The sequence below is a fragment of the Hemitrygon akajei genome, chromosome 2 (assembly GCF_048418815.1).
Source record: "Hemitrygon akajei chromosome 2, sHemAka1.3, whole genome shotgun sequence".
In the NCBI taxonomy this organism is placed as follows: domain Eukaryota; kingdom Metazoa; phylum Chordata; class Chondrichthyes; order Myliobatiformes; family Dasyatidae; genus Hemitrygon; species Hemitrygon akajei.
In genome coordinates this window covers 145,357,172-145,378,263 of record NC_133125.1, presented here as the reverse complement: position 1 = coordinate 145,378,263, position 21,092 = coordinate 145,357,172, and the positions used below count along the sequence as shown (strand labels likewise).

Genomic DNA, 21,092 nt, shown 5'->3' with positions numbered 1-21,092 from the left:
AAGAAAATTTAATAAGCCAGTTAGCCTGACCTCAGTGGTTGTGAAGGTGGTGGAGTCAATAGTTAAGAATGAGGTTTCAGGGTACTTGGCAAAAATCGGCCAAAGTCAGCATGGTTTCCTTAAGGGAAAATCGTGCCTGACAAATCTATTGGAATTCTTTTGGGGACTAGACAAAGGAGAATTGGTGGATGTTGTGTACTTGGACTTCCAGAAGGCCTTTGACAAGGTGAGACTGCTTAACAAGATAACAGACCTTGGTATTACAAGAAAGATACCAGCATGGATGGAGCATTGGCTGATTCGCAGGAGGCAAAGAGTGGGAATAAAGGGAGCTTTTTCTGGTTGGCTGCCAGTGACTAGTGGTGTTCCACAGGGGTCGATGTTGGGACTGCTTTTTTACGCTGTTTGTCAGTGATTTAGATGATGGAAATGACTTGTGGCCATGTTTGCAGATAAGTGGAGGGGCAGGTTATGTTGAGGAAGCAGGGAGGCTGCAGAAAAACTTAAACAGATTAGGAGGATGGGCAGAGAAGAGGCAGATGGAATACAGTGTTGGGAAGTGTGTGGTCATGCACTTTGATGCAGACAACAAAACCATAGACTGTTTTCTAAACGGAAAAAATTCAAAAATCTCAGGTGCAACGGGACTCAGGAATCCTCATGCAGGATTCCCTAAAGGTTAACTTGCAAATCAAGTTGGTGGTGAGGAGCATTAGCATTCATTTCGAGAGGACTAGAATATACAAGCAAGGGTGGAATGATGAGGCTTTATAAGGCACTATGAGGCCTCATTTGAAGAATTGTGGGCAGTTCTGGACTTAGAAAAGATGTGCTGGCATTGGAGAGGGTCCAGAGAAGGTTCTCAAAAAAGGTTCCGGAAATGAAAAAGTTAATGCCTGAGGAGTAGTTGTTGGCTCTGGGCCTGTACTCACAAGAGCTTAGAAGAGTGAGCAGGAATCTCATTGAAATCTATTGAAGACTGAAAGGCCTAGATAGTAGACGTGGAGAGGATATTTCCTTAGTGGGGAGTCTAGGACCAGAGGGCACAACCTCAGAACCGAGATGAGGAATTTCTTTCATCCGAGGTTGGTGAATTTGAGATTTGCCACAGGCAGCTGTGGAGACTTGGTCATTGAGTGTATTTAAGGTGGAGGTTGATAGATTAGTCAGGATATGAAAGGTTAGGTGGAGAAGGCATGAAAATGGGGTTGAGAGGGAAATGGATCAGCCATGATCAAATGACAGAGCAGACTCGATGGGCCGAATGACCTAATTCTGCTCCTATGTCTTATGGTCCAATGCAGGCAGCATCCTGGTAAACTCCTCTCCAAAGCTTCCACATCCTTCCTCTAATGGGTGGCCTGAATAGAATGGAACAAATGCAGCCTCACCAGAGTTTTATAAAGCTACAATATAATTTCCTGACTGTTGGACTCAATGCCTCCACTAATAAAGGCAAGCATGTTATACCTAAATTCTGATGTGAAATAATCTAACGATCAGTATTAATGAAAATAATCCTTAATCAGTATGTAAAGGTCCAAACCAGGGAATGAGACAGAACAGGCAACATGTGTAGGGGAACACTTTGGATCTTGTGATCATAATTCCTTTAGTTTCAAGATAATTTGGGGAACGATGGGACTCATCCTAGGGTTAAGATTCTAAATTGGAGAAAGACCAGTTTTGATGGTATTAGAAGGGTTATGGCAGGTGTCGATTGGGATGGACTGTATTCTAGCAGAGAGATGTTTAGGAATAGGTAGGGCTTTAAAAGTGAAATATTGAGAGGACAAATTCTGTATCATGTTAGAATAGAAAGCAAGGCCAATATGTTTAGGAAACCTTGGTTACTTAGGGATATTGAGGCCCTGGGTAAAAAAAAAAGGCAGGTATCAGGGTATAGGATGTTAGGATCAAATCAGCTGCTTGAAGAGCATAAGAATATAGGAGGACACAAGAGATAAATCAGGCTTGCTAAACTTTAAGAGATATGTATTAGAGATTATATTGACTGGCTGCATCATGGAAATACCAATGCTCTGGAATGGAAATTACTACGAAAGGTTGTAGATACTGGACTAGCCCATCACAATTAAAGTCCTTCCCACAACTGAGCACATCTACAAGGAAGCTCTGTTGCAGGAAAGTAGCACCCATCAAGGACCCACCATCCCACCATCATCCAAGCCATGCTCTCTTCTTGATGATGCCATCAGGAAGAAAGTACAGGATCCTCAGGACCCATACCACCAGGTTCAGGAACAGTTATTATCTCTACAACCATCAGGCTCTTGAACGAGAAGGGGATAATTTCATTCAACTACACTTATTCCATCAGTGAACTGTTTCCACAAACTAAAGACACACTTTCAATGAATTTTCATCTCAGGTTTTTGATGTTTGCTGCTTGCTTATTTATCTTCTCTTTTTAAATGTGTAGTTTGTTGTCTTATTGCACATTGGTTATTTGTCTATCCTGTTAGGTGTTGGTCTTTTATTGTTTTTATTGTGTTTCTTGGATTCACTGTGTATGCCCACAAGAAAGTGAATTTCAGGGTAGTATATAGTGACATATGTATTTGAATAATATATTTATGTTGAACTTTGAAAAGAACAGATATGATTGCTCTGGTAGTCAAGGTTAAAGAAAATTCCAAGGGCTTCTATAGCTATATTAAGATCAAATGAATAGCAAGGAAAAAAATTGGTCCTCTTAGAAAATCAGTGTAGTTATCTAGCATGGAGTGGAAAGAGATGAGAGAGATGTTAAGTGAATTTTTTACATCCATTTTACTCAGAGACATAGAGTCTATAGAACTGAGGCAGTACAGTAGTGAGGTCATGGACAGTATCCAGATTACAAAGAAGGAGGTGCTTGCTCTCTTGAGGCAAGTTAGGATAAATAAATTCCCAGGGCCAAATAAGCTGACCCCTTGGACCTTGTAGGAGGCTAGTGCAGAAATTACGGGACCCTGGCAGAGCTATTTCAAATAACCTTAGCTCCAGGTGAAGTGCCAGAAGATTGGTGGATAGCTAATGTTCTGTTGTTTAAGGAAAGCTGTAAGAATAAGATGGGAAATTACAGGCCAGTGACCCTGGCACCAGTTGTGGGTAATTTATTGAAAGGTATTCTAAGGGGCCAAATATACATTTGCAAGAAAAAGCTTGTGAACCCTTTGCAATTACCTGGTTTTCTGCATCAATTACTCATAAAATGTGGTCTGATCTTCATCTAAATCTCAATAGTAGACAAACACAATCTGCCTAAACTAATGAAACCCCTTTTAACTAGGCATCTCTAGAGATGCCGCTCGTTAGCCCCTTTCTTATAGCTGCCGGACTCAGCAGAGAGAAAATCACCTTTTCAGACTCTCTACATCCTGGATCAATATGACTTGGGTCCCATCAAACCTGGGAGGTTGGGATATTTTGCCCATCCGAACCCCGATCAGTGTGATTATTGTGTAATTACTGCCCCCATGCAATTGCCCATAGGCAAGAAATAACAGACCGCCCACTGCATACAATTATAAAGAAAGTGCATTGACGAATTTCTGCTTTATCGAACAGTTAGTAGGAAAAAGAAACGGAAAAGAAATAAAAAGGGCCCATTATAGTTAACCCAGTCCAATGTGCACATAAGTTGGAGCTCTTCTTGAAGTTGTCTTTAACCACGCATTGGGGCACCCGCATTCTGTGTGAAAGCCCACACCACCTTTCAAATGTCACTCAGGCTCCATCTGGAACAGATGGGCTCCCCGATAAGAGTATTGGTCTTTCTTCCTTGAAGCCATTCATCTGCACAAAGCATCTTGTGCAACAGGGACGGCATCCTCAGCCATCTTCCTCCTGTCTTCTCCCAGCTCCTGCTAAAAGGACCTCCACCCACACCAGTGTCCGCCACAAAAACCTCTCCACCCAGCTTTCTCTAGAACCTTCTCCCAATTCTACCATCCTGATTGGATGAAACTAAACTCCTAAGAATGAACATTGCAACCTCTTAACTTTAGCTCAAACCCAAACATGTTGAAAGTAGAACAGATTGCTCTTACAGGACTGCTAAGGTGAAATATGAGGGGTGATTGATAAGTTCGTGGCCTGAGGTAGAAGGAGTCAATTTTAGAAAACCTAGCACATTTATTTTACAACATAGTCCCCTCCTACATTTATACACTTAGTTCAGCGGTGGTGGAACATACGGATCTTGGACCTCCAGAAAGTGTCCACGGCAGGGTGATTGATAAGTTCGTGGCCTAAAGTAGAGGCAGATGAGTTATTAACTTAAATCTTTCTGCATAATCACTCAAAGAGTTGAATTGCATGTGCATGTAACGAGAGCTGTATAAGTCGTCATCTTCTACTTCAGGCCACAAACTTATCAAATCACCCCTGCTGTAAACACTTTCTGGAGGTCCAAGATCCGTATGCTCCACAACCGCTGGACTAAGTGTGTAAATGTAGGAGGGGACTACGTTGAAAAATAAATGTGCTAAGTTTTCTAAAATTGACTTCTTCTACTGTAGGCCACAAACTTATCAATCATCGCTTGTACTTACAGCATAGCAGTAAAAATCCTAACCGGAATGTTCCACTGCTAACACTTAAACAATTGTTCTTTTCACATTAATTTTCATTTTGATTTTTTAGGGAGGAAAGGTGGAGAATTGGCATCTGCTGTCCACGCTTACACCAAAACTGGAGACCCATACATGAGATCATTGGTGCAGCATATCCTGAGCCTGGTATCGCACCCTATACTCAATTTCCTCTATCGCTGGATTTATGATGGAGAGTTGGAAGACACGTACCACGAGGTAACATTTTTCATTTCTTCCTTTTGCCCTGGTCCTCTAAATGAAAGGATTTGGTGTTGGTATTGTTTTAGTATTGTCACATGTATCAAGATACTATAAAGAGTTTATACAGATCAAATCATTACACAGTACATTGAGCTAGAATAAGGTAAAACAACAATGCAGAATAAAATGTAAAAGCTACCCCAAACGTGCAGTGCAGGTAAATGATAAAATGTAAGATTATAACAAGGTAGATTGTGAGACCAAGAATCCATGTTGATTGTAGAAGAGGCCACTTCAAGAGTTTGATAATAGCAGGATAGAAGCTGTCCTTGAGCTTGGAGGCATGTACTATCAGGCTTTTGTAGCTAGGGGAGAAGAGAGAACTCCAGGGTATGACCAGTCTTTGATTACACTAGTGCTTTACTGAGGCAGTGAGAAGTACAGACAGAGTCCAGAGCAGAAAATGCTGGTGGAGTTCAGCAGGTCAGCAGCATTTATGGAGGGGAATTACGTCAACATTTGGGGCCGAGAACCTTCATGAGGACTGGAAAGGAGGGGTGGAGGGGAGAGAGGAAAGAGCGCAAGCTGGAAGGTGCTAGGTGAAATCAGTGAAGGGGGGAAAGTAGGTAGGTGGGTGTGGGGAGGGTTAATGTAAGAAGCTGGGAGATGTTTGGTTGAAAAGATAAAAGGATGAAGAAGGAGGAATCTGATAGGAGAGTAGACCATGGGAGGAAAGGAAGAAAGGAGGGATACCAGGGCAGGTGTTAGGCAGGTAAGGATAACAGAAAGTGAGGGGTAAACAGAGGGGAGCCCGAATGAGGAATGGAAAAGAAGAGAGTGGGAGGAGGGAGAAATTACCAGAAGCTGGAGAAATCTGTTCATGCCATCAGGTTGGAGGCTAGGCAGACAGAATTTGAGGTATTGCTCCTCGAATGTGAGAGAGGCCTCATCGTACCAGTAGAGGAGGCCATGAACTGACGTGTTGGTATGGGAATGGGGAGTGGAGTTAAGATGGTTGGTCACTGGGACATCCTCCCTGTTGCAGACTGAGCGAAAGTGTTCAATAAAGCAATCCTCCAATCTATGTCAGGTTACACGGATGTAGAGGAGGCCGTGTGGGGAGCTCTGGATACACTAGATCACCAAACAGACCTGAGGGTGAAGTGTTGCCTTACCTGGAAGAACTGTTTTGGGCGCTGAAAGATGGTGAGAGAACAGGTGAATGGACATGTGTAGTGCTTCTGCTGCTTGCAGGATAAGAGCCAGGAAGGAGATGAGTGGGGAGGGAATGAGGTGATCTTATAGAGGTTTATAATATCATCAGGGGCATAAATAAGGTGAATGTGCAGTTCCCCCAACCCCCCCCCCCCCCCAGAGTTGGGGTGTCAAGAACTGGAGGGATTAGGTTTAAGGTGAGAGGGGAGATATTTAATTGGAACCTGCGGGCCATCTTTTTCATCCAGGAAGTAATCAGTATATGGAATGAGCTGCCAAAGGAAATGTTTGAGGCAGGTACGTGGACAAGCAAGGTTTAGGGGATTTTGGCCAAGTTGCACTAACTTAAGATGGGAGTTTTGGTCAGCTTGGGCCAGTTGAGCTGCTGGCCTAATTGTTGTGCTGTTGTGTCTTTGTTTTTATGACTCTACTGTACAGAAATCAATCATTGAGTGCGTCAACTGCCCTTTAGAAAGCAGAATTTAATGTAGAAATTTCTCCTGTACAAGTGTTACGTGGCTGATGTCTTTTGCTGAGATTATTTCCTTCCCTGCTTCCCCACCCCTCTAGCTGAATTCTAGACTCTTATTGCAAGAAGCAGCTTCTTAGCATGTACCTTTTCAATTTTAGAAGTTTTGTCTCAATGAAATCATCTAATCTCTGGCAATATATTCCGGTATTATTCAGTCCTTTTCTCCAGTGAACAACCCTCTGACCCCAGATATCAATCCAATTAATTTTTTGTTGCATGCCCTCTTTTTGTAAAAGTTTTGCCTTAATTGTAGAAGATGATCGGGCAAAACGATATTCTACTAGTCATGCTCTACAATTACGGTAAAATGGTGTTCTATCGTCCTTTCATTGTAGGCCACCAAACTGATTACTTTCTAATTGTTTGCTGTACCTGACTGACCATTTCACTGAGATCCCCTGAACTCCATTGTTTGCTGGTTCTTCACCATTTCCTATCAACATCTTAAACTCCCAATTTATTGATTTGGTTAACTGGTCCATCTCCATTTGCAGATTCTGTGTCCCCTTTATCTCTCCCATTTGGTGTTGTGTAATTGCATATCTTGCATTCTATCATTACAGCTGAATCAGTCACTAAATAGTCTGGGGCCCAGCATTGATCCTTGTGGCATTTTACTTGTGATGTCCATTCAGGCAAAAATTGTTCTATGTATTCTATCCTTAATCAGTCCTGTGTCTACTTAAGTGTATTTCTCTCCTATCCTGGGAGCTTTTATTTATCTAATGACCTTTCAAATAGAACCTTGTCATGTACTTTTTGAAATGCCATTTATTCTACTTCCTCTGGTATTCACCCTGATAATTACAAGCAGTGGAAAAAAATAGGTATTAGATTTGTCAAGAGTATAATACTTTCAGTAAACAGTAGTGGCTGCCTAATTATATTATGATTTTCTGAGTGCCTGTCCTTAATGGATCCAGCATTTTTCCTTACAAGTGATACCAGGCCAATTGATTAAAAGTTTCTTTTTCACTCATTCCGTTCTTAAGTTTCTACGCTCTAGTTTGCCGAGGCAATTAAAGAATCCAGAGAATTTTGGAGATTGTCATTATTAGAATCATAGTGGTACAGCATAAAAACAGCCCCTTTGGCTTACTGTATCTGTGGTAACCGTCATGTCAACCTGTGTTAATCCCACTTGCCTGAATTAATTCTACATCTTGCCATGCCTTGTTTATTCAAGTCCCTGCCCAGATCACCTTGGATCAATGTGTTTACACTTCTGGGCCTTTCTACCATGTGAGACCTTGTCAGAAGCCTTGCATGTTTATTGCCCTGCTCTCATCAGTCATCTCCTCAAAGAACTCGATCGTATTTGTAAAATGTGCTGTGATCCAGGCACAAACCCATGCTGACTTATCCCTAATCAGTCCTTGATCAACCATATTACAATCATCACTTTTAGAATGCTTGAATTCAAAGTGAGTTTATTATCAAAGTACATATATGTTACCATATACTGCCTCAAGATTCATTTTCTTGGAGCCATATACAAGGAAAAAGAGATATAATAGAAATTTTCAAGGAAAGTGCTGTATATAAACAGGCAAAGACTGAGAAATATCAGTATGCAAAAGAAGACAAATTGTGCAAATAAAGATAATACGGTACTGAGAATATGAATTGTAACAAGCCCTTGAAATTGAGTCTGTAGAATCAGTTCAGAGTAGTCGTGAGAGAAATCATCCATACCACCTTAGGAGCCTGCTGATTGTCGGTTAGTAACTGTTCCTGAACCTGATGGTGTAATCTAAAGCTTCTGTACCTCTTGCCTACTGGTAGTAGCGAGAGGAGGGCATGGCTGGATGGTGGGAGACTTTAATGATGGATTCTGCTTTCAGAATCAGAATCAGGTTTATTATCGCCGACATGTGACGTGAAATTTGTTAATTTAGTAGCAGCAGTTCAATGCAAGACATAGTCTAGCAGAGAGAGAGAAAAAATAATAAATAAAATTAAATATAATAAATAAACAAGTAAATCAATTATGTATATTGAATAGATTTTTTTTAAATGTGCAAAAACAGGAATACTGTATATTTTAAAAAGTGCAGTAGTGTCCAAAGCTTCAATGTCCATTTAGGAATCAGATGGCAGAGGGGAAGAAGCTGTCTTGTAGCAAATGCACCATGTAAATATGCTCAATGGTGGGGAGGGCTTTGCCTGGGATGGATTGGGCAGTATCTACAAATTTCTGTAGCTTTTTGCATTCCTGAGCATCAGTGTTTCCATACTTGGTTGAGATGCAACCAGTTAGGGTACTCTCCACAAATACAAGAGATTCTGCAGACGCTAGAGATCTTGAGCAACACGCACAAAGTGCAGGAGAAACTCACCAAACCAGGCAGTATAATTTGATGGAATAAAGTGTTGATGTTTTGCACTGTGATCCTTCATCAGGACTGGAAAGGAAGGGTCAGAGGCAGGGTAAGAAGTTGAGGGGAGAAGTAGTAGTACAGGCTGGCAGTGGGAAGCTTACAGGGCGGTGTGGCACAAAGGGCCGGAAGGGCCTATCCACACTGCATCTCAAATTAAATAAATGAAGATCCTGGATAAAAACATGCTAGCCTCTGCCACAAAGCTTAAACTGGGGAGGAAGTTCATGTTTCAGCAGGTTAACAAACCAAAGTACATTGCCAGAGCAACCATGAAGAAAATTGATGTCTTTGAGTGGGCCAGTCAGAGTTCTGACCTTAATCCGATCACACATCTCTGGCAAGACCTTACCACCACTCCCCAACTACCCTGGCACAGCTTGAGCCATTTTGCAAGGACAAATGGGCAGTCATACTCCATTATGTTGTGCAAAGCTAATACAGACATGTCCCAAAAGACTACTGCTGCAGGAGGTGGTTCAATTAAGTACTGGCCAAAGGGGGATGAATTCTTTAGAACTCCTGACATTTCTGTTTTTGCAGTTTTAGTTTTCATGCTTTACAATTTTCTGTTTTTGGGCTCTACTGTAAAGTGGGGGGGGGGGGGGGAAGGAGCATGTAATTCACAAACAAAAATTTTCTGCAAGTCTGAGAAATCTATGCTCATAGCATCAGGTGGGAGGCTACCCTGATGGAATATGAGGTTTTGCTCTTCCAGTCTGAGTTTAGTCTCATCATAGCAGAAGAGCCCATAGATGTACATGTCAGAATGGAAATGGGAAGTTGAATGGAAATCAGTGACCACCAGGAGATCATGCCTTTTGCAGCAGACAGAGGAAAGGTACTCGACAAAGTAGTCCCTAAATCTGCATCACGTTTCAGTGATGTAGAAGAGGCTGCACCAGGAGCACCAGATAACCCCTACAGACTCGTAGGTAAAGTGGTACTTCACCTGGTAGAGGACTTCAACCATTGCTTGAGATCCTGACTCTTCCATTCTCGAACATCTGAGATGTCTTTTTTCTCTCTGAGGAACCCACCACCATCAATGCTGCTCTTACCTGCTTCTCCTTCATTTCTTACATGTCTGCGCTCACCTCATCTTCCGCCGTCATAACAGGGATAGGGGGTTCTCCTTATTCTTATCTAGCACCCTATGAGACTCCATGTCCAACGCGTTATTCTCCGTAACTTCAACCACAAGTCATGTTGCAGTGGTATAGAACTTCAGTTCGGCCATATTTGACTATTGTAATCAGTTCTGGTCAGCATACAATAGGGAAGGATGTGGAGACCTTGGATAGGATGCAGAAGTTGTTTAGCAGAAGGTTGCCTAGACTGGAGTGAATTAGCTATAAGGAGAGACTGGGCAAACTCAAAATCCATCTTGAACAAATGGGCTCTCCCACAACCCGAGTATTGGTCATTCCTCCTTGAAACCATTCATCTGCACAAAGCACCTTGTGTAACAGGGATGGCATCCTCAGCCATCTTCCCTCCTGTCTTTTCTTTGTAGAGTTGGAAGCTGAGGTGTGACCTTTTCCCCCAGAGAAGAAATACCAAATATTGGAGGGCATAGCTTTAAAGGGTACATTCTAGTATGCATTGCCAGGGATGGTGGTAGAAGCACATACAATAACAATATTTCGGACATTTAAATGTGACTTTCTCCAATCAGGCAGGAGACTCCGATGCATAAAGACAAGAACGGCCAGGATGGGAAACAGCTTCTTCCCTCAGGCCTTCAGGCTTCTGAACTCCCTGCCACATCACTTTCAAAGTGTCATTGGATAAATTGTACTGTGGCCTTCAGTATTTAATCTATGCACTTTATATGTAATTCATTTGTAGATTTGTTTCTTCCTTTTCTAAGTTATTGTGTGGTATATGTACTACTGTGCTTTACACCCTAGTCAGGAGAACTTGTCTTGTTTGGTGGCATAGTTAAATGACAATAAACTTGACTTGATGTGCAGAAAGAGGAATAGATATTAAGAGTATTTTAAGAGATTAAGAGGAATAGATAGAGTGAACAGCCAGCACCTCTTCTCCAGGACACCACTGCTCAATACAGGAGGACATGGCTTTAAGGTAAGGGGAGGGAAGTTCAAGGGGGATATTAGAGGAAGGTTTTTCATTCAGAGAATGGTTGGTGCGTGGAATGCACTGCCTGAGTCAGTGGTGGAGGCAGATACACTAGAGATGTTTAAGAGACTACTAGACAGGTATATGGAGGAATTTAAGGTGGGGGGGGGGTTATATGGGAGGCAGGGTTTGAGGGTTGGCACAACATTGTGGGCCGAAGGGCCTGTAATGTGCTGTACTATTCTATGTTCTAAAGCTGGGAATAGTGCAGATTGGCATTATGATTGGCACATATATGCTAGACAGAGTGGCCTGTTTTGTACTGTACCATTCCCTGTTATGTTTACTTTTTCCTTACTACTCACCTCCTCATTTTGGGTCACTTGTAGTGGAAAATTAACCTATCAACTTGCACATCTTAGGAATGTGTTTACGGAAAGAACTTGTAAATCGCATATAGTTTGCATCGGAAATCAGGATTGAAATTGGATTACTGGAACTGCGAGATAGCTGTTTTAGGAGTTATAGTAATGTGCCATGTAGTACTATACATGGTGTGCTATGAATCACTTGGAGATAACATCTTCTCCTCGCTGATAATCAAACATGGGCACACCTCAAGAGTGTGTGCTCAGCCTACTGCTCTGCTCTCTCTCTCTCTCTACCATGACTGTGTGGCTAGGCACCAATCTAAAGCCATCTGTAAATTTGCTGACGACTCAGCTGTTGTTGACGTACAGGAGCGAGATAGATCAGCTGGTTGAGTGGTGTCATTGCAACAACCTTGCACTCAGCATCAGTAAGATCAAAGAATTGATTGTGGACTTAAGAAAGTGTAAGATGAGGGAACCCACACCAGTCCTCATCAAAGAATCAGAAGTGGAACGAGCATTAACATCTCTGAGGATCTATCCTGGGCCCAAAATATCAATGCAATTGCAAAGAAGGCACAACAATGGTTATTCTTCATTAGGAATTTGCAGAGATTTGGTATGTCACCAAAGACACTTGCATGTTTCCTCAGATGTACTGTGGAATGCGTTCTAACTGGCTGCATTACTGTCTGGTATGGGAGGGCCACTGCACAAGATCAAAAAAAAGCTGCAGAAAGTTGTTAACTCTGTCAACTCCATCATGGACAGTGGCATCCCCAGCATCAAGAACATCTTCAAGGAGCGATACCTCAAAAAAGTAGCATCCATCATTAAGGACCCCCCACCACTCAGGATATGCCCACGTCTCATTGCTACCTTCAGGGAGGAGGTACAGGAGCCTGAAGGCACACACTCAATGATTCAGCAATACTTTCTTTCCCTCTGCCTTCAGATTTCAGATTTCTGAATGGATATTGAACCCATGAATGCTATGTCACAACTTCCTCTTTTTGCACTAATTTAATATAACTTTTTAAAAATAAGCGTGTGTGTATATATGTATGTATGTATACAGTGGCATGCAAAAGTTTGGGCACCCTGGTCAAAATTTCTGTTACTGTGAATAGCTAAGCGAGTAAAAGATGACCTGATTTCCAAAAGGCATAAAGTTAAAGATGACACATTTCTTTAATATTTTAAGCAAGATTACTTTTTTATTTCCATCTTTTACAGTTTCAAAATAACAAAAAAGGAAAAGGGCCCAATAATGTTTGGGCACCCTGCATGGTCTGTACTTAGTAACACCCCCTTTGGCAAGTATCACAGCTTGTAAATGCTTTCTGTAGCCAGCTAAGGGTCTTTCGATTCTTATTTGGGGGATTTTCACCCATTCTTCTTTGCAAAAGGCTTCTAGTTCTGTGAGATTCTTGGGCTGTCTTGCATCCACTGCTCTTTTGAGGTCTATCCACAGATTCTTGATGATGTTTAGGTTGGGGGACTGTGAGGGCCATGGCAAAACCTTCAGTTTGTGCCTCTTGAGGTAGTCCATTGTGGATTTTGAGGTGTGTTTAGGATCATTATCCTGTTGTAGAAACCATCCTCCTTTCATCTTCGGCTTTTTTACAGTTGGTGTGATGTTTGTTTCCAGAATTTGCTGGTATTTAATTGAATTCATTCTTCCCTCTACCAGTGAAATGTTTCCCGTGCCACTGGCTGCAAAACAAGCTCAAAGAATGATCGATCCACCCCCCGTGTTTAACAGTTGGAGAGGTGTTCTTTTCATGAAATTCTGTACCCCTTTTTCTTCAAACATACCTTTGCTCATTGCAGCCAAAAAGTTCTATTTTAACTTCATAAGTCCACAGGACTTGTTTCCAAAATGCATCAGGCTTGTTTAGATTTTAACTGATGAAACAGAATTTTTGACCATGCGTGCCCAAACTTTTGCATGCCACTGTATATATTATAATTTAGTTATTATTTACTGTACTGTACTGCTGCCACAAAACAACAAATTTCACTGTGTATGCCAGTGATAATAAACTTGATTCTGATTTTGCAACATTGTCAGCCAATTTTGTATGAATTTATTCCCTATGGTAATGGGTTGTGAGATGATGAGGAAAAGAGGATTCCAAGAATAGAGCAAGTAATTGAATCATAGACAACTTAAATATTACATAACAAATGGAAGTGTAATCAATGCGCTCAGTTATTAGTAGCAAGTAAGTTTTAGCAGTTCATGCACTGCCAGTCGGGATGCTGTCATCAGATTGGGGGATAGGACTACTCTTAGGGTCAGCACGAGCTGCGAACTTCTGTGCCATGAGGAAGGCAAAGCGAGAGGACTGGGAAGATTCACAGGGATATGTGGTACATGGCAAGATGTACAAGCCTTAACAGACCACGAGTCACCCTGTGTGTTAACGACAGCTCCCTTCCTAATAGGCTGAACGCCTTCTATAACATGATCATTGATGTGGCATCGGGAAAAGTCTCCTCTATGCATGATTTGACAGGATCATTGATGTGGCATCCTCTCCCTCTGAGAAGCAGGCACCCTGTATGGCTGTAGCCAAGCTGGGGAGGATCCTAGCAAAGTGGTGGGGCCAGGCATCATGAACATTTTTCAACAATCCACTGTCTCTGCTAGCTTCAAGCCAGCCACCATCATTCTGGTGCCTAAGACAGTAGCAGTAACTACACAGTGGCACTGACCTCAACAATCATGAAGTGCTTTGAGGGACTGTAATGGATCGTATTAAATTCCACCTTCCAAGTACATATCGCTCCATCCGGTCCGCTGATAATGCCATAGCCTCGGCTCTCTACATTGTCCTGTCCCACTTAGAAAACAATGCCTCATTCACCAGAATGTTGTTCATGACTTCAGCTTGGCATTTAATACAATCATCCTTCAGAGGCTGGTAGATAAGCTGTCCTTGTTTGGACTCTACACCCCTCAGTAGGAGTCTTAAGACTTCTTGACAGAAAGACCCAGTCAGTCCAAGTTGGCAACAACAACTCAATCTCCATCACGCAGAGCACTGAGGCCCCCCGACCCCACCCACCAACCCCCAGGCTGTGTGCTCAGCTCTCTGCAATACAAGCTGCTGAGTCTCAACTGCACTGACAGATCCAGCTCAAACCACATCGTCAAGTTCAGAATTCAAAGTGCAGTATGTATACATTATACACCCTTGGGATTCATCTCCTCATAGTCAACTACAAAACAAAGAAACCCAAAAGAAGCCATTTTAAAAAAAGACTGTCAAACACCCAATATGTAGAGAGGGAAAAAGAAACAGATCATGCAAACAATAAAAGTAAGCAAATAGCATTCGGAATGAAAGTGAACCCACTGACATGAAGCTCGGAGCATGCCACGGTCTCAGTTCAGCGCAGAGCCGAGCAAACCAGCCTGAACCATTCTTCTGGTCCTGGCACCCTGCCTTGTCAATCCGGCTTGGCATTTAAATAGTCCAAACATTGGGTCATTCCTTGCTGTGGGACATGGGCACATTCACTTGGATGTGCTCTGGACCTGGACCCCACCTCCATGGTTCAGCCCCATCTTTTGTTTTGCTGATGATACAACAGCGGTTGGCCTTACCGGGTTTGTCAAATGGAGCGGGAACAGCAACCTGAGTCTCAACATGGAGAAGTCAAAAGAGATGATTGTGGACTTCAGGAAGACCGGAGTCAACTCTTCTTCATTGCATATCAATGGCTCTGTGTTTGAGAGAATGAAGAGCACAATGTCCCTTGGTGTTCACATAATGGACAATCTAACCTGAGCCCACAAAACCTCCTCAGTCATGAAGGCACAGCAGTGTCTACACTTTCTGAGGAGAGTGAGGTGTACAAAGTTTCTTGTCTCCATTCAAACAACTTTTTTCAGGAGTACTATTGACAGTGACCAGTTTGTCTGCATCATTGTGTGGTACAAAAGCTGCAAGGCATCAGACCGCAAGCCCCTACAGAGGACAGTAAAAACAGCCAAAAGAATTGCTGTGGATCCCCTCCGTCCCATCCCCCCCCAGTGACATTTACTAGGAGTGTTACATATGAAAAGCTCAAACATTGTTGAGGATCCCTATCAATCCACAATCCCACAATCTCTTTGACCCACTATGCTACCATCAGGAAGGAGGTATAGGAGCATTAGGACTAGGATTGCCAGACTGGGTACAGTTTTTTTCCCCCAGGCACTGTGATTAATGATTACCCTGTCCCACTGAGGTCATGTCACTAGGACAGTGAGCTGTTTACTATTTACCTGTGTTATGCACTTTACATGTATTTTGAATTACCGGTATATGTATTAAACTTATTTGTGGTAATATTTTGTTTTATGTGCTGTGTGTGATATATGTATTGTGGGTACACAGCGATTATAGGAGAAAGGGAATGTTTTAGAAGGTTAATTGATATTGAATATTCCTATATTTAGGAACTGATAGAACTTAATCTACTATTTGGTTTAGTTTGACACCGTGAAATTAGAACAAATTCATTGTATATATCTTCACAAATTCTTATCTCAGGATCATTGAATCTTACAGAATGGAAGGAGGTCATTCTTGAGAAACCCTACTGCTTTTCATTGGTATTATTAAAAATTCCAATTTCTTTCACCAGCTCTATTTTAATTAAATTTACATAAATTTCTATATTTAATATCTGTGCTGATTGTTATTTTTTGTGTGTGTGTACATATGCATATAAATATCCTCCAGCATTTTGTGTTACTCTAGATTCTTAGCATCTGCTGAATTTCTTCAAGATAATTTAACTATCTCATTATTAAATGAATGCCATACCGTTGCTGAAGCAGGATTCTGACGCTGCTGATGATAATATATTATTGCATATTTGATTTCAGCAATCATAAGTTTCCATCTGTAACAAGATGGAGCTGGCTAATCTATCTTACTTTGCCAGAGCACCATGTCAATGCTAAGCCATCATGTAGGCAGCTGCAGCAACACCTATTGAAGAGCAAAGAAACTGCAGGTTTGAGAAACCTGCATTCGGAAAGAAATTGCTGAATATACTCATCACAACATTCATCTTCTATGGAGAAAGATCAATCACGGGTTGATCTTTCTTAAAGCTGCAAAAGAGAGAAACTAGCTGTTTAATCTAGTGAGTGGTGGGGGGAATGGGTAGAAGGTGAAGAGAACAAAGGGGATATTTACTAAAGATCAGGCTTATGCAGGTGATACAAATGTAGTTGATGCTATATTAAGAGAATTAATGAATTGAGTGGATTCCAGTTCATCGGGGCAGTCGCTTATTTGAGACAACTCTTAACAAAACCTAATTGAGAAAATAGGCAGGATTCCCTTTTATTTATTTGCCCGCTTAATTTGGATAAGAGACTATCACCGGACAGTTTCTAACTAGTGTTAGTCGCATACACTCTGTTAAGAGTGAACAGTTTTTAAATAGCATCAGTTGCGTGTTTCTCTATTCAAAAAGCAGTGATTCTTGTCACTGATAAATAAGTAGTAAGACAATTCAGACAGGTTTGCTCACTGCACTTTCAAGCATTGAGGCTTGGGGATGCCAGAATTGTCTGTGAGTAAAAATAAAAGTTTCACTACTTAAACAAGTTAGGAATTTCAAAGAATCTGAAGATATTAACAAACATCTTGAATATTATAATGAAAATGAAGATTAGGAGCTTCCAGTCATCAAAAGCATTGTATAAAGGCAGTCAATTATCTGCACTAGCCTGTGCTCATTTTGTTCATCTACAGTCAGTCAAAAGAACACGGCAGTATATACTGGATAAATTCCTCCGTCAATAACTATTAGGAACTAAGACGTGAGAGAATAGGACCAATCAAGCATGACAGTGGAAAAGTGTGTATGGAACGGGAGGAGATAGTGAAGGTACTTAATGAATACTTTGATTCAGTACTCACTATGGAAAAGGATCTTGGCAATTGTAGGGATGACTTCCAGTGGACTGAAAAGCTTGAGCATGTAGATATTAAGAAAGAGGATGTGCTGGAGGGTTTGGAAAGCATCAAGTCACCGGGATCGGACAGGATGTACCCCAGGCTACTGTGGGAGGTGAGGGAGGAGATTACTGAGCCTTTGGCGATGGTCTTTGCATCATCAATGCGGATGGGAGAGGTTCCGGAGGATTGGAGGGTTGCGGATGTTGTTCCCTTATTCAAGAATGGGAGTAGGGGTAGCCCAGGAAATTATAGGCTAGTGTGTTTTACTTCAGTAGTTGGTAAGTTGATGGAGAAGATCCTGAAAGGCAGGATTTATGAACATTTGGAGAGGTATAATGTGATTAGGAATAGTCAGCATGGCTTTGTCAAGGGCAGGTTGTACCTTATGAGGCTGATTGAATTTTTTGAGAATGTGACTAAACACATTGATGAAGGAAGAGCAGTAGATGTAGTGTTTATGGATTTCAGCAAGGCATTTGATAAGGTACCCCATGCAAGGCTTATTGAGAAAGTAAGGAGGCATGGGATCCAAAGGGGCATTGTTTTATGGATCCAGAACTGGCTTGCCCACAGAAGGCAAAGAGTGGTTGTAGATGGGTCATATTCTGCAAGGAGGTCACTGACCAGTGGTGTGCCTCAGGGATCTGTTCTGGGACCCCTTCTCTTCGTGATTTTTATAAATGACCTGGATGAGGAAGTGGAGGGATGGGTTAGTAAATTTGCTGATGACACAAAGGTTGGGGGTGTTGTGGATAGTGTGGAGGGCTGTCAGAGGTTACAATGGGACATCGATAGGATGTAAAACTGGGCTGAGAAGTGGCAGATGGAGTTCAATCCAGATAAGTGTGAGGTGGTTCATTTTGACAAGTCAAATACGATGGCAGAATATAGTATTGATGGTAAGACTCTTGGCAGTGTGGAGGATCAGAGGGATCTTGGGGTCTGAGTCCATAGGACACTCAAAGCTGCTACGCAGGTTGACTCTGTGGTTAAGAAGGCATATGGTGATTGGCTTCATCAATCGTGGGATTGAGTTTAAGAGCCAAGATGTAATGGTGTAGCTACATAAGACCTTGGTCAGACCCCACTTGGAGTACTGTGTTCAGTTCTGGTCGCCTCACTACAGGAAAGACGTGGAAACCATAGAAAAGGTGCAGAGGAGATTTACAAGCATGTTGCCTGGATTGGGGAGCATGCCTTATGAGAATAGGTTGAGTGAACTCGGCCTTTTCTCCTTGGAGTGATGGAGGATGAGAGGTGACTTGATAGAGGTGTACAAGATAATGAGAGGCATTGATCGTGTGGATAGTCAGAGGCTTTTCCCCAGGGCTGAAATGGCTATCACGAGAGGGCACAGTTCTAAGGTGTTTGGAAGTAGGTACAGAGGAGATGTCAGGGGTAAGTATTTTACACAGAGAGTGGTGAGTGCGTGGAATGGGCTACCGGCGGTGGTGGTGGAGGCGTAAACAATAGGATCCTTTAAGAGACTCCTGGATGGCTACGTGGAGCTTAGAAAAATAGAGGGCTACGGGTAAAGTCTAGGTAGTTCTCTAGTAGGGGCATGTTCGGTGCAGCTTTGTGGGCTAAAGGGACTGTATTGTGCTGTAGGTTTTCTATGTTTCTAATACATGTTTAATTATACTGTAGTAGTATTGGCAGTGTTCTAATTTGTTCTGTATTTCATTTAAATACTTAATTTATTACTCAGTTAAATGGTAGTTTGATTTTTTTATATACCTTATTCATTATTTCCATGAAACTTTAGCTACTTGGGGAAGCCGTTTAATTGGACCAAGATGCATTGGTCACGATGTGCCCCATTGTCCTAGAATCCGCTATATTCACTAGTTACAGCTCATCTATCTGGAGGAGTACAAATAGGAGGAGGTGAATGAGGGTAGTGGGGGGGGGGGGGACAAAAAGAATGCTAGAATTATGGTGGTTGCTGGAAATCTAAAACGAAACCTACAGCAGATTGAGGTAGCATCTGTAGAGGGAGAAAACTACAGTTAATATTACAGGTGGAGACTTTCTTCAGAACTGGCAATTTCTCTTTCAGGCAGGGAAGACAAGTTATGTGAAATTGTTACATTTGGTCTGGAACGATGTGGACCAAATGCTCGGAAATCAGATTAGCTTGACTACACATTAACACATAAGGGCTGAAGGGCACTATTTCTGGGATGTACAACTTTGACTACTAGCACAGATACCATCAACATTACTTGTGTCATCTCGAAATCTTTGTTTCCATCCTATAAGTATTAGTGTGTAATACTTGTAGGGTGGAAATGAATTCCACGCATTTCCACTCTTTCCCCATATCAATTTAAGACATGTTTATTCTTTTTCTATTATTGATGAAAGGTCATCAACCTGAAACTTTTACTTTTTTTCCCCTCTGACCTTTTTTTTTACTTAGAAATTTATAGCACATTACAGGCCCTTCGGCCCACAGTGTTGTGCTCACCATGTGACCTACTCTAGAGACTGCCTAGAATTTCCCTAGCGCATAGCCCTCTATTTTTCTAAGCTCTTAAAAGACCCTATTGTATCCACTTCCACCACCGCCATTGGCAGTGCATTCCACACACCCATCGCTCTCTGTGGAAAACCTACCCCTGACATCCCCTCAGCACTTATTTCCAAGCACCTTAAAATATGCTCCCTTGTGTTAGCCATTACAGCCCTGGGAAAAAGCCTCTGACTATCCAATGATCAATGCCCCTCATCATCTTATACACCACTATCAGGTCACCTCTCATTCTCCATTGCTCCAAGGAGAAAAGGCCAAGTACACTCAATCTCTTCTCATAAGGTACGCCCTCCAATCCGGGCAACATCCTTGTAAATCTCCTCTGCACCCTCTCCATAGTATCCACATCCTTCCTTTAGTGAGGTGACCAGAACTGAGCAGTTCTCCAAGTGGAGTCTGACCAGGGTCTTATATAGCTGCAACAATACTTCACAGCTCTTGAAGTCAATCCCACAGTTGATGAATGCCAGCACACCATACGCCTTCTTAACAACACTGTCAACCTGCACGGCAGCTTTGAGTGACCTATGGACATGGACCTCAAGATCTCTCAGATCCTCCACACTGTCAAGAGTCTTAGCTTTTATATTATATCCTGTCTTCATATTGGACCTACTAGGACCTCACACTTAGTTGAAGTCCAGCTGCCACCTTTCAGCCCAGTTCTGTATCCTATCAATGTCCCGCTGTACCTCTGACAACCCTCGAGTCTATCAGCAACACCCGCAACCTTTGTGTCATCAGCAAACTTACTAACCCACCCTTCTACTTCTTCATCCAGGTCATTTATTAAAAATCACCAAGAGGAGGGGTCCCAGAATAGATCCCTTTGGAAGACCACTGGTCACCAACCTCCATGCAGAATATGAACCATCTACAACCACTCTTTGCCTTCTGTGGGCAAGCCAGTTCTGGATCCACAATGCAAAGTCTCCTTGGATCCCATGTCTCCTTACTTTCTAAAGGAGCCTTGCATGGGGTACCTTATCAAATGCCGTACTGAAATCCATATACACTACATCCACTGCTCTACCTTCATCAATGTGTTTTGTTACATCCTCAAAGAATTCAATCCGGCTCATAAGGCACGATCTGCCCTTGACAAAGCCATGCTGACTAACCTAATCAGATTATGTGTCTCCAAATGCTCATAAATCCTGCCTCTCAGGATCTTCTGCATCAACTTGCCCACTACTGA

General features: G+C 42.2%; 1 protein-coding gene across 2 annotated transcripts in view; it reads left to right on the top strand.

Moving 5' to 3' along the window:
• The window catches only part of tubgcp3 (tubulin gamma complex component 3), a 135,843-nt gene that overhangs the window by 72,803 nt on the left and 41,948 nt on the right, over positions 1-21,092 (top strand). For both annotated transcript variants that reach the window (XM_073029190.1, XM_073029198.1), the window contains exon 11: positions 4,651-4,817. In XM_073029190.1, the coding sequence (XP_072885291.1) occupies positions 4,651-4,817 (167 nt within the window). The remainder of the gene's footprint in view (positions 1-4,650; positions 4,818-21,092) is intronic.